The sequence below is a fragment of the Hylobates moloch genome, unplaced genomic scaffold, assembly GCF_009828535.3.
Source record: "Hylobates moloch isolate HMO894 unplaced genomic scaffold, HMol_V3 SCAFFOLD_636, whole genome shotgun sequence".
Taxonomy (NCBI): Eukaryota; Metazoa; Chordata; class Mammalia; order Primates; family Hylobatidae; genus Hylobates; species Hylobates moloch.
In genome coordinates, this window is record NW_026652911.1 from 6,526 (window position 1) to 20,414 (window position 13,889).

Genomic DNA, 13,889 nt, shown 5'->3' on the forward strand with positions numbered 1-13,889 from the left:
CAGGCTGGTCTCAATCTCCTGACCTCAAGTGATCCATCTGCCTCAGCATCCCAAAGTGCTAGGATTACAGGCATGAGCCACTGCGCCCATCCCATACAACTTTATATTTAAAAAACCATAAACATTATATTAAAACCTGTCTAAACTAATAAATATATCTGGCTGTATTTTAATATTTTTAACTATAATTAATAATTTCTTTCTCTCACTATAATGTAGAAAAGCATTACTCTGAAACCCCACCTTATTTTTTATCTTTGTTTATTAATAAAATATTTCATTATGATTTTTGAAAAAAGTTTTAAGATGTTCTGCATACATGTTAATGTAGGTTAGACCATCCAAAAGACATTCAAAGCATCAACATTAAGTCATAGGATGGGATTATACAAATGAGAACATGAACCCCCAGCTTACACATTACTTAATATCAGTTAACTACGAAGAGCCTCTCCCTTATATTTTCATCATGCATCTTACATTTTAATGTCCTTACTCTTTTATAGAAAAGGTCATACATAATGCCCAACTAATAAAAAACAATCTCTAATATCTCCAATGCAACAACAATTGATCACATGCTTTCACATGTGAATACAATAGGAATAAAATAACAACATAAAGCAATGTGAAAGCTGTATTATATCATTATTCACTTTTCAAAAAAATTTTTTCAAGAAAACAAGTATACTTTCAATGTAATTACAGTGCTTCAAAAATCCACTTTATTATTATATAGAAATAATTTATCTAACATCTGTAGCTGTGGATTAGTTTTTATACTGAACATTCTGATTTAATGTAATGTCTGAAGTGTCTGCACCTTAATTATTCTATGGAAAATTCTCTGATATTTACATAGAATCAATTTTGAATTAAATATTTTTTCGTATTTACTGCATCTGCAAAAATATATTTTGGTATAAACCCTCTGGTGTTTTCTAAGCTGTAGTTTTTGGAAAAGAAAAAAAGTCTTTCCATTCATTACATTTGCAGTACTATTCTCAATATAAATTCCCTTGATTCCCTCAAACAAAGCTTGAGCAACTGCTTCAGGGTTTTCCTCTAGTACTAAATGTGTGCACTAAGATCTGTGACACAAGTAAAGGCACTACGACCCCCTTTATATTTGTAATGCCTGTCTTCAGAATAAACATTCTTCACTTTAAAGACTTCTATTTTCTGAAAGATTTTTTGACAGTAATTGCGCTTTTAATGCTTTATTAACTAAGAACCTTCTTCTGTTCAGTAAGATGTGAGTAGGCATTAATGGTTTTTCCATATTCTTTGTATTTGTACAATTTTTCTCAAGGATAAGAGCTTTCCTGTGAAATAAGGTATAAGCACTAAAAATATCTTGCCACATTCTTCACACTTATAGGAGTTTTGGAAGTATGAATTATATCACCTACAATCATGTATGACAATCATATAAGGGCTTTGTCACATTTTATACATTTCTAGGGTATTACACTAGTATAATTTATTTTTATGTACAGGAAATTTGGAGGTGTTGGTAAAAGCACTGTCGCATCTTTCAGGTTTCTAGATTTCCTCTTCAGCATGAATTATCACCATGTCTCTTAAGAATTAAGAACTTGTAGCCAGGCATGGTGGCTCACGCCTGTAACCCCAGCACTTTGGAAGGCCAAGGCAGGTGGATTACCTGAGGTCAGGAGTTCGAGACCAGCCTGGCCGACATTGTGAAACCTCATCTCTACTAAAAATACAAAAAATTAGCCAGGCATGGTGTTGGGCACCTGTAATCCCAGCTACTTGGGAGGCTGAGGCAGAAAAATGGCTTAAACCCAGGAGGCAGAGGTTGCAGTGAGCCGAGATCATGTCATTGCACTCCAGCCTTGGTGACAAGAGTGAAACTCCATCTCGAAAAAAAAAAAAAAGGAATTGAGAACTTGTTATGGGTTTTGCCACATTCTTCACACCTGTAGGGTTTCTGTTTGGTATGAATTATGTGTAATAAGGGTTGAGAACTTCCTTAAAAAGCTTTGTCACATTCTCAATATTTGTAGGGTTTATGTTCCATATAAATTCTCATATTTAGCCAGAGTCCAGGGCTGGTTAAAGGCTTTCCCACATTCATCACATTCATAGGGTTTCCCTCCAGTATGAATTATCTTATGCTAATTAAAAGTGGAGGAACATTTAAAAGATTTGTCACATTCTTCACTATGTAGGGTTTTCGTTCAATATGAATTTTCTTATGTTTATTAAGGTCTGAGGACCAGTTAAAAGCTTTGCCACATTCTTCACATTTGTAAGGTTTCTCTCCAGTATGAATTCTCTTATGTGTAGTTAGAGTTGAGGATGCAGTAAAGGATTTGCCACATTCTTCACATTTGTAGGGTTTCTCTCCAGTATGAGTTCTTTTATGTTTGGAGAGGATTGACGGCCAGGTAAAGGTTTTGCCACATTCATCACATTTGTAGGGTTTCTCTCCAGTATGAATTTTCTCATGTGAAAAAAGGGTTGTGGAATGGTTAAAAGCTTTGCCACATTCTCTACATCTGTAGGGTTTCTCTCCAGTATGAAGTATCTTATGTGTAGTAAGGTGTGAGGATAGGTGAAAAGCTTTGCCACATTCTTCACATTTGTAGGGCTTCTCTCCTGTATGAATTCTCTTATGTATAGTAAGGTTAGAGCAGTGCTTAAAGGATTTGCCACATTCTTCACATTTGTAGGGTTTCCCTCTAGTATGAATTTTCTTATGTGTAGTAACGTGTGAGGGGTGCTTAAAGGCTTTGCCACATTCTTCACATTTGTAAGGTTTCTCTCCAGTATGAACTATCTTATGTGTAGTAAGGTCTGTGGATCGGTTGAAGGCTTTGCCACATTCTTCACATTTGTAGGGTTTCTCTCCAGTATGAATTTTCTTATGTGTAGTAAGGTTTGAGGACTGCTTAAAGGCTTTGCCACATTCTTCACATCTGTAGGGTTTCTCTCCGGTATGAATTCTTTTATGTGTAGTAAGGTTTGCAGATTGGTTAAAAGCTTTGCCACATTCTTCACATCTGTAAGGTTTCTCTCCAGTATGAATTTTCTTATGCGTAGTAAGGGTTGAGGACCGTTTAAAAGCTTTGCCACATATTATACATTTGAAAAGATTTATTCCAGTATGTCTTATCTTATATGTGTTTGAATTTGAAAACTTATGAAAGACTTTTCCATATTTATCACATTGAAATATTTTTTTCTGGGTGGTTGTCAAACATTGGTTAAGTCCATTATAACCTCCTTTGTGCGCCTTATGCTCACCCACGCTTTTACAGCCTTTTTTTAACTGTAAATTGTCATGTCTGCATTTTTCATATCTTCTCAGCATCCCTATTTGGAAAGAATCTTGTATGTTCTCTGGCCAAAGGTCTTGGGCAAAATGAGAACTCATAACTAAAAGAAACAATAAAAACACATTACTTCAATTGCTAGACTCAGATAAATATACATTACAAATCTAACCTATAAAATTATACAAACTACATAAGCAAGATGACATAGCAAAATACCACCAGTTCTAACTTCTTCCTAGACATATAAATGTAACAAAAACATACTGACAAAAATAAAATTGTAAAAAATTTATAAATGAGTTAAGTGTGTGAAGGGCCCCAGGTGAGCAGAATGCAAATAGCCACATAGAAGAAAAAGAAAGCTCTGTTAGTTATACCCGACACAGCTCTTCCTGCTGCCCAGTATAACATTGTGCTTTTAAAAGTAAATTGCCAGTTGGGCATGGTGGCTTATGCCTGTAATCACAGCACTTTGGGAGGCTGAGGTGGGTGGATCATGAGGTCAGGAGTTCAAGACAAGCCTGGTCAAGATGGTGAAACCTTGTCTCTACTAAAAATAGAAAAAATTAGCCAGGCATGGTGGCGGGCACATTTAATCCCAGCTACTTGGGAGGCTGTGGCAGAGAATTGCTTGAACCAGGGAGGCAAAGCCTGCAGTGAGCCAAGATTGCACTACTGCACTCCAGTCTGGGCAACAGAGCGAGATGCCATCTCAAAAAAAAAAAAATTAAATTGTTGGCCAGGCATGATGGCTAATGCCTGTAACCCCAGCACTTTGATAAGGCAAGGCAGGTGGATCACCTAAGGTGAGGAGACTGAGACCAGCCTGACCAACATGGTGAAACCCTATCTCAACTAAAAATACAGAAAATTAGCCAGGCATGGTAACAGGTACCTGTAATCCTAGCTACCTGAAGGCTGAGGCAGAATTGCTCCAACTGTGGAGACGAAGATTGTAGTGAGCTAAGATTATGCCACTGCTCTCCAGCCTAGGTAAGAGAGTGAGACTCTGTGTTTGAGAAACTCCCAGAATCTCTAGCCAAAACAATTGATTTCAGACTACACAAGGACAAAACTATATTATAAAGATTGGAACAGGTAGCTTTTTGTTAATGCCTGAATCTCAATCAAAGATTACAATGTACACAAAATATTTGGGCAACATGGCCCATCAAAAAAATTATAAAATTTTCAAAAGTGACCATAAAAAGTGTATAAAGTAATTTTTAAAATTCAGAATAAATTGAACAGGCCAAGCTTGGAAGCTCATTCCTGTAATTCTAACACATTGGGAAGCCAAGGTAGGAAAATCACATGAGGTCAGGAGTTTGAGACCAGCCTGGCCAACATGGTGAAACCCTGTAACTACTAAAAATACAAAAATTAGCTGGGTATGGTGGCATGTGCCTGTAATCCCAGCCACTTAGGAAACTGACACACAAGAATTGCTTGAACCCAAGACGGGAAGGTTGCAGTGAGTGACTGTACCGCTGCTGGCCAGGCTGGGCAACAGAGCAAGGCTGTCTCAAAAAAAAACAAAATAGGACAGGAACAGTGGCTCATGCCTGTAATCCCAGCACTTTGAGAGGCTGGGGTGGGTGGACCATTTGAGGTCAAGAGTTCAAGATCAGCCTGGCCAACAGAGTGAAAGCCTATCTCTACTAAAAATACAAAAATCAGCCAAATGTGGCAGTATGCACCTGTAATCCCAGCTACTGGGAGAGTGAGGCAGGAGACTCACTTGAACCTGGGAGGGGTAGGTTGCAGTGAGCCAAGATCATGCCACTGCACTCTAGCCTGGATGATAGAGTGAGACTCTGTCTCAGAAAATAAATAAATAAATAAATTACATAAAAGAAATTGAATGATATTCAGTAAGTGAAATAGGAACACAGACCACTACTGAAGATCGGAAAAATGAGGATAACAAGAAAAAATATTAAAATAGAAAAAAAACAAAAATTGTGGATATAAAAAATACAAAAAATAAAAATTTCTTAAAAGAAAAAATAATGTAAATATGAAGAAGCTGAACAAACCAGGATACACAAAAAGATATTTATCACAAACACACCTAAAAGCAAAATTTCAAAAATCACAGATAAGAAGAGAATTTTGGGTGCTGCAAGATAAAAATGATGTGTCATTTATAAGCATAGTCTTATAAGATAACCAGTGAATTTATCAAAAAAAATTTTTGCAGAAAATATTACCATCAGCAAAATCGTACTACCATATAAAAAGGAGTCCTTCCAAAATAACCAAATCCTAAGAAAGTATATTGGCACTGCATATGCCCTACCTATCAAAGATGCTGAAAGAAGTTTCTTCCACTGAAAATAACGTAATACAAGAAAACAACACATGATCATATGAAAATACATAACTTTCTGGAAAAGATATGCACATACACAAAAATAGAATTCCTTACTTCTTATCATAATGGCACAGAAAACACTTTTAGTTATTCTCTAAAATGCAAAAGATAGAAGTAGAGGAATTATTATAACCTTTGTTAATGAATATATAACATATAAAGTAGAATTAGCAAAATCAATAACAAAGTTGAAGGCAGATGTAATGAAGAATTTTTGCATGCAACTGAAGTTAATTTTTTACTGCATTAAAGTATATTGTTGGATCTTTTAGAGGTTTTATGTAATCCCCTAGATACCACTAAGAAAATATCTGCCTAGATACACAAAAGAAAATAAGAAAAAAAATTAAAAGCATATAATACAAAAATAAAAAAAAAACACAAAAAAACAGAGAAAAAGAGACAAAGATAAAAGAGTCAAATAAAACAATTAATAAAATAACATTGGCCAGGCGCAGTCGCTCACACCTGTAATCCCAGCACACTGGGAGGCCAAGGCAGATGAATCACCAGAGGTCAGGAGTCCAAGACCAGCCTGGCCAACATGGCATAACCCCATCTCTACTAAAAATACCAAAAATTAGCCAGGCATGGTGGTGGGTGCCTGAAATCCCAGCTACACAGGAGGCTGAGACAGGAGAATTACTTGAACCTTGGAGGCAGAGGTTGCAGTGAGCCAAGATTGTACCATTTCACTCCAGCCTGAGTGACAGACCAAGATTCCGTCTCAAAATAAATAAATAAATAACATTAGTTTTTCTCTTTCAGAAAACTATTTAAATATATATAATTATCTTTCCAGTCAAGAAACATACTTTCAATAAAAAGGTTTATTAAAAAATTTAATCAGCCTGACTAGCATGGTGAAACCCCATCTCTACTAAAAATACAAAAATTAGCCAGGCATGGTGGTGCATGCCTGTAATCCCAGCTACTCAGGAGGCTGAGGTAGGAGAATCACTTGAAGAAGTCTGCAGTCTGAGTGGCAGAGTGAGACTTCTTCTAAAAAAAAAAAAAAAAATCAAGATCCAACTTGCATTTCTACAAGTCACCTGAGGTCTAATGACAAAGACTGAAAGTGGCAAGACGGAAGTAGAAATTTCATGTAAATATTAACAAAATGAGAGCAGAACAGGTCAAAATAATATTACACAAGCTACATCTTAAGTCAAAAACTGTCATATTTTATAAAATGTACTTTAAGTCAAAACTTCAAAAAGACAAAGAAGGACAATATATAGATCACCTGAGGTCAGGCATTCAAGACCAGCCCGGCCATCATGGTGAAATCCCGTCACCAGTAAAAATACAAAAAAATTAGCCAGGTGTGGTGGCAGATGCCTTTAATCCCAGCTACTCAGAAGGCTGAGGCAGGAAAATCGCTTGAACCCGGGAAGCATCGGTTGCAGTGAGCTGAGACCGCACCACAGCACTTCAGCCTGAGCAACAAGAGTGAAATTCCGTCACAAAAGAAAATAAATAAATACATAAATAAATAAATATGGCCGGGCGCGGTGGCTCACGCTTGTAATCCCAGCACTTCGGGAGGCCGAGGCGGGTGGATCACGAGGTCCAGGAGATCCAGACCACGGTGAAACCCCGTCTCTACTAAAAATACAAAAAATTAGCCGGGCGTGGTGGCGGGCGCCTGTAGTCCCAGCTACTCGGAGAGGCTGAGGCAGGAGAATGGCCTGACCCCGGGAGGCGGAGCTTGCAGTGAGCCGAGATCGCGCCACTGCACTCCAGCCTGGGTGAGAGAGCCAGACTCTGTCTCAAAAAAAAAAAAAAAAAAAAAATTTCATTGTTCAAAGATGTCAATACAACAGTTAAAAGCTACAGTATCAACACTGATAAAGTTGGATTATTTCCTTGAATGATACAAAAATATATTTTAGGGCCGGGCGCGGTGGCTTACGCTTGTAATCCCAGCACTTTGGGAGGCCGAGACGGGCGGATCATGAGGTCAGGAGATCGAGACCATCCTGGCTAACACGTGAAACCCCGTCTCTACTACAAATACAAAAAAAAATCAGCCGGGCGCAATGGCGGGCGCCTGTAGTCCCAGCTACTCCGGAGGCTGAGGCAGGAGAATGGCGTGAACCCGGGAGGCGGAGCTTGCAGTGAGCCGAGATCGCGCCACTGCACTCCAGCCTGGGCGATAGAGCAAGACTCCGTCTCAAAAAAAAAATAAAAATAAAAAATAAAAAAATATATATATATTTTAAATAAAATACTTGGACAAAATAAACAAATCTTTTAGAAAAAATACAAAACAAGCCGGGCACGGTGGCTGATGCCTGTAATCCCAGCACTTCGGGAGGCTAAGGCGGGCGGATCATGAGGTCAGGAGATCGAGACCATCCTGGCTAACACGGTGAAACCCCGTCTCTACTAAAAATACAAAAAACGTAGCCGGGCATGGTGGCGGGCGCCTGTAGTCGCAGCTACTTGGGAGGCTGAGGCAGGAGAATGGCGTGAACCCAGGAGGCAGAGCTTGCAGTGAGCTGAGATTGCGCTACTGCACTCCAGCCTGGGTGACAGAGCAAGACTCCGTCTCAAAAAAAAAAGAAAGAAAGAAAGAAAAAATACAAAAAAGACATGACATTGGTCTTGGCACCATTTTCTTAGGTACGACATTAAATGTTTGAGCAACAAATAAAAGAACAAAAAAGTTTAACTACACTATACTTCAAAATTTCCAAAAGAAAAAAATGTCAGGAGTGACAACGTCCCTTAGAAAATAGCTGAAAACATTTACATATTACTTGTTAAAGGAGTTAATATTCAAAATATATAAATGACTCTTAAAACAGTAAATTTGAATAACTTGATTTAGAAATGGACAAATTTTCCTCAAAAAAATACACAAAATGGGAAAATGCATTTGAAAGCACACACAAAATTACTAATTTGTAGAGAAATGAAAAAAGAAACATAACAAACAAAATCACTTCACACCCATTAGAATGGCCACTATAATTTTTTTTAATACGCCAAATCTGTTGATGATGCAATAAAAATGAAACCCATGTTGACTGCTGGTGGAAAATAATGATGCAGCCATTATTTAAAAATGTTAGAAATGTTCCGCATTTATAAATCTTTATCTAAAATATGTAACACAGGCGAGGTGCAGTGGCTCAAGCCTGTAATCATAGCACACTGGGAGGCCGAGATCATCTGAGGTCAGAAGTTCAAAACCAGCCTGGCCACCATGGTGAAACACCATGTCTACTAAAAATACAAAAACTAGATGGGTGATGTTACGTGCACCTGTAATCCCAGGAACTTGGGAGGCTGAGGTACGAGAATTGCTTGAACCCCAAAGGCAGAGGTTGCAGTGTGCCAAGATTGCACGACTACACTCCAGCCTGGGTGACAGCGGGAGACTCAATCTCAAAAAAAAATAAAAATAAAAATAACAAACAACAAAAGAAACAAAATATGTAACACAGGACCTGGAAGACATATTTGAAAATATATGTTTATTGTACCAGTATTCACAAAAGTCAAAAGGCTGAAGCAACCCAGATGTCTCTTGATTTATAAACATATCAAAAATGTAACATATACATATGATGGAATATTATTCCACCTTAAAAATAACAATCTTGTCACATTTTAAGATGAAGATTGAGAATATTATGTCACCTGAATTAAACCAGTAACAAAATTATGGATACTATATGATTCCACTTATATGAGATATCTTTTTTTTTTTTTTTTTGAGATGGAGTTTCACTCTTGTTGACCAGGCTGGAGTGTGCAATGGCCCGATCTTGGCTCACTACAACCTCCACCTCCCAGGTTCAAGCGATTTTCCTATCTCAGCCTCCCGAGCAGCTGGGATTATAGGCATATGCCACCATGCCCAGCTAATTTTTTTGTATTTTTAGTAGAGACAGGGTTTCTCCATGTTGGTCAGGCTGGTCTCAAACTCCCAATCTCAGGTGATCCGCCTGCCTCAGCCTGCCAAAGTGATGGGATTACAGGTGTAAGCCACCACACCCAGCTATATGAGGTATCATAAGTAGTCAAAAATCATAAAACAGAAAGTTGAAGGTTTGTCTGTCAAGGGCTGGAGAGAGGGTAAAACGAGCAGTTGTTACTTAATGGGAATTAAGTTTTAGTTTTATAAGATGTAAAGTTTCTAGAAGTCTTTTGCATAGCTGTGAATATACTTAACATGCCTGAAATGAACAACTTTTTTTTGAGACAGGGTCTCACTCTGTCCCCCAACCTGCAGTGTAGTGGCACAATTTTGACTCCCTCTCAATCTCCCAAGTAGCTGGGACCACAGGTGCACACCGCCATGCTTGGCTATTATTAAATTTTTTTATAGAGAGAGGTCTCCATATGTTCCCCAGGCGGCTCTCAAACTTTTAGGCTCCAGGGATCCTCCTGCCTTGGCCTCGCAAAATCCTGGGATTATGGAGAGCCACAACCACGCTTGGCCCTGAAATGTACACTTCAATAGATTTAAGACAGTAAATTTTATGTTATGTGTTTTTAAAATAAGTTTTAAAGAAAAACAGAAAAAAATACAGAATTATAAATCCTTTTGAAAATTATCTTCAAATCACAAAAGTGTTTTTCTCACAAAAGGAAATATATATTCATCATTAAACACATGGAAAAAATAAAACTATCTCAATGACTGCTCACTTAAGATAAAACTACCATCGAAAATCAGCTAAGAAAGAATATAAGATAAGCCATAACTAAAATTGGGGTCATATTTATAGATAAACACACATACATATGTAATCTGATTGTAATAAACATGCATAATTTATCTTTTTTTTTTTTTTCAAGACAGAGTCTCGTACTATTGCCTGGGCTGGAGTGCAATCATGTGATCTTGGCTCACTGCAACCTCCACCTCCCAGGTTCAAGCGATTCTCCTGCCTCAGCCTCCCAAGTAGCTGGGATTACAGGTGCCCGCCACCATGCCCAGCTAATTTTTTGTATTTTTAGTAGAGACGGGGTTTCACTATGTTGGCCAAGCTGGTCTCGAACTCCTGACCTCGTGATCCACCCACCTCAGCCTCCCAAAGTGTTGGGATTACAGGCGTGAGCCACCGTGCCCGGCAATTTATCTCTTAATTAAACCTCAAATTGACTTAAAGTGTACAAACAGAATTGCAAATTGTCTAAAACTGTAATACAAAAGTAAAACCAAGACACAATAAACTGATGTTAAGAAACCTACACTAAGGCCAGACACAGTGACTCACACCTGTAATCCCAGCTCCTTGCAATGCTGAGACATTAGAACTGCTTGAACCTGAAAGGATATTCAGTCTGTCTAAAAATAAAATGGAATTACAACTACCCAAGACCCTGTAACAAGCCAACTAAAGGTGGACCCAAATGCAGACCCAGCAGCCTTGTGACCAAGCTATAACCCCTCTTCACTAAAAATTCAGAGTATCTCATCACCCTAAGGGCCCAATAAAAGAAGATCTTTACCTTCTAAAATCAGTTTATGAAAACTTGAAGAGGTGTTTGCTCCATCAAATTTAGATACCAATACAAAACTATATTGTGCCCATTGTCAATGCTTCTTTTTTTTAATTGAGACAGAGTTTCGCTCTTGTTGCCCAGGCTGGAGTGCAATGGTGTGATCTCAGCTCACTGCAACCTCCGCCTCCCGGATTCAAGCGATTCTCCTGTCTCAGCCTCCTGAGGAGCTGGGATTACAGGTGCATGTCACCACACCTGGCTAACTTTTGTATTTTTAGTAAAAACGAGGTTTCATCATATTGGTCAGGCTTGTCTCGAACTCCCGACCTCAGGTGATCCACCTGCCTTGCCCTCTCAACGTGCTGGGATTACAGGTGTGAGTCAGGGAGCCCAGCCAATGCTTCTATTTTAATGTAGCACTGGAAGTATGTGGCAGAAGAATTAGTCAAAGAAATAAAGAAAATCCATTGAAATTGAAAAAAAAAAAATAAGTAAAAAGTTGCTGTTTGTAGATTATACAATCATATATTTAAAAAACCATAAACAGTACATTAAACCCTGCCTAAACTAATAAATACAGTCAGTAAATTAGCAAAACATAAAATTAACATACAAGTATATGTATGGTTCCATACACTTTATTTATTTATTTATTTATTTTTTTGAGAAGGAGTCTAGCTCTTTTGCCCAGCCTGAAGTGCAATGGGGTGATCTCGGCTCACTGCAACCTCTGCCTTCCAGGTTCAAGTGATACTCCTGTCTCAGCCTAATGAGTTGCTGGGATTACAGGCATGCGCCACCATGCCCAGTGAATTTTTGTAGTTTCAGTAGAGACAGGGTTTCTCTACGTTCGTCAGGCTGGTCTCGAACTCCTGATCTCAGGTGATCCATGCACTTTGGTCTCCCAAAGAGCTAGGATTACAGGCGTGATCTAGTACTATGGCAGACCACCCCCAGCTATGGTTCCATACACTTAAACTGTGCCCAGCTACAGTTTCATACACTTAAAGCAAACTATCTGATAAAATAGAGAAAAAAATCTTATTTACTATAGCATTAAATAATAAATTTCAGAGAAAAAAATTAACCAAGGATGTAAAAAACCTTTACAATAAAAAAATCAATAAAAAAGGGAAGGTCCAAATAAATTTTAAAATATTTTATGTCTTTGGATTGAAAGAATAAATATTAATAAAGTGCCATATTATCCAAAGTGATCTATAGATTCAATACACTTCCTATCAGAATTGCAGTGGTATTTTTTTCACAGTAATGGAAAATTCAATTCTAAAATTTACATGAAACTAAAATAAACTTTGAATAGCCAAAGCAATCTTGAGGAAAAGGAACAAAGCAGAAGAATATCATACTTATAATTTCAAACTATATTTGAAGACTTTTATAGTAATAAAAACAGAATGGACTGTGCAGAAAACTAAACAAAAAAATGCAAGATAAACTAATATTCTCACACATTTCAGACCTGATGCAAAAAGAGGACTTAAAAAAATAGTTTTAGTTTCTCAAAATTATGCAGATATTTGTGTGTCCCCAAAACAATGGAAAAGCAGCCAGATTGTGCAGTCTCTCTCTCTCTCTCTCTCTTTTTTTTTTGTGAGATGGAGTCTCGTTCTGTTGCCCAGGCTGGAGTGCGATGGCATGATCTCAGCTCACTGCAACATCCACCTCCTAGGTTCAAGTGATTCTCCTGACTCAAACCTCCCAAGTAGCTGGGATTACAGGTGCCCACCACCATGCCCAGCTAATTTTTGTATTTTTAGTAGAAACGGAGTTTCACCATGTTGGTCAGGCTAATCACGACTTCTGACCTCATGTGATCCACGTGCCTTGGCCTCCCAATATTCTGGGAGTACAGGTGTGAGCCACCACGCCCAGCCCGCGCAGTCTTTTACATGCCATGAAGAGGACTTTGGCTCTCACTGTGAACTTGAAGGAAGCTCACCAAAGGAGAAGTAGAATTGTTAGAGAATTTAAAAGCATAAGACAGAAGATGCCCCTTTGTGGGAGCAAAATTAAAAAAAAAAAACACAAAACAGCTGCCCAGGACCTATTTCCTTTGGAACACAGCTTCCAGGATCACATTTTAAAGACTGGCTTTCTCTTTGACATTGGGACCTTTTATCTGTCGTCTGTTGTATTCGTTTTCACTTGTACCTACCTGGGGGTTTGGCAATCATCTCATGTCTCTCCATAGTTAAAGGTTTTTTTCCGTGCTCCAGACAGGTGATCAGGTCTGGCTTAGAGACAACAATACCTGTTTTATTAAAAATAAATAACATGAATCTTGCTCATATTCTCCAACTACAAGCTAGTAATGTGCTCAGCAGAGAGGATGTGATAAAATATTCCAGTAAATTAATAGCAAAATAATAATTTATAACAGAAATTTCTAAATATTTAGAAAATACTTTCAATTTGTAGGTTTCTTAATTTTACTACCTGGTACTACTGAATCAAAAATTGGTGGTGGCAATGAGATTTTCAGGTGGGGGCAACAATATTTTATGCCACTAATTTCTGGAATTACCATTAATTTAGAGTGAAGAATACAGCTCAACTCAGGAATATGGAAAGTTTGGATTAAGATTAAACTTGTTGAAGAAATTATTTTCTAAATAAACAAATTCTGAAGATTTTCTGGAAAGGGGGCATCTGAAACTCTTTTATGCAAAGAATAAATTACTAAAAAACATTTCACAAAAAGGAGAAATAAAACCTTT

The 13,889-nt window shown here is 37.9% G+C and overlaps 1 protein-coding gene across 1 annotated transcript; it reads right to left on the minus strand.

The window, feature by feature from the left end:
• Nucleotides 1-728: 728 nt before the first annotated feature.
• LOC116464416 (zinc finger protein 253) lies at nucleotides 729-13,423 on the minus strand (the record flags this gene model as incomplete). The annotated part of the gene is made up of 2 exons (XM_032147677.3): nucleotides 729-3,405; nucleotides 13,328-13,423. Coding segments are annotated over 2 exons (1,370 nt in total), but the record flags the coding sequence as incomplete, so codon positions are not given.
• Between the last annotated feature and the right edge of the window lie 466 nt (nucleotides 13,424-13,889).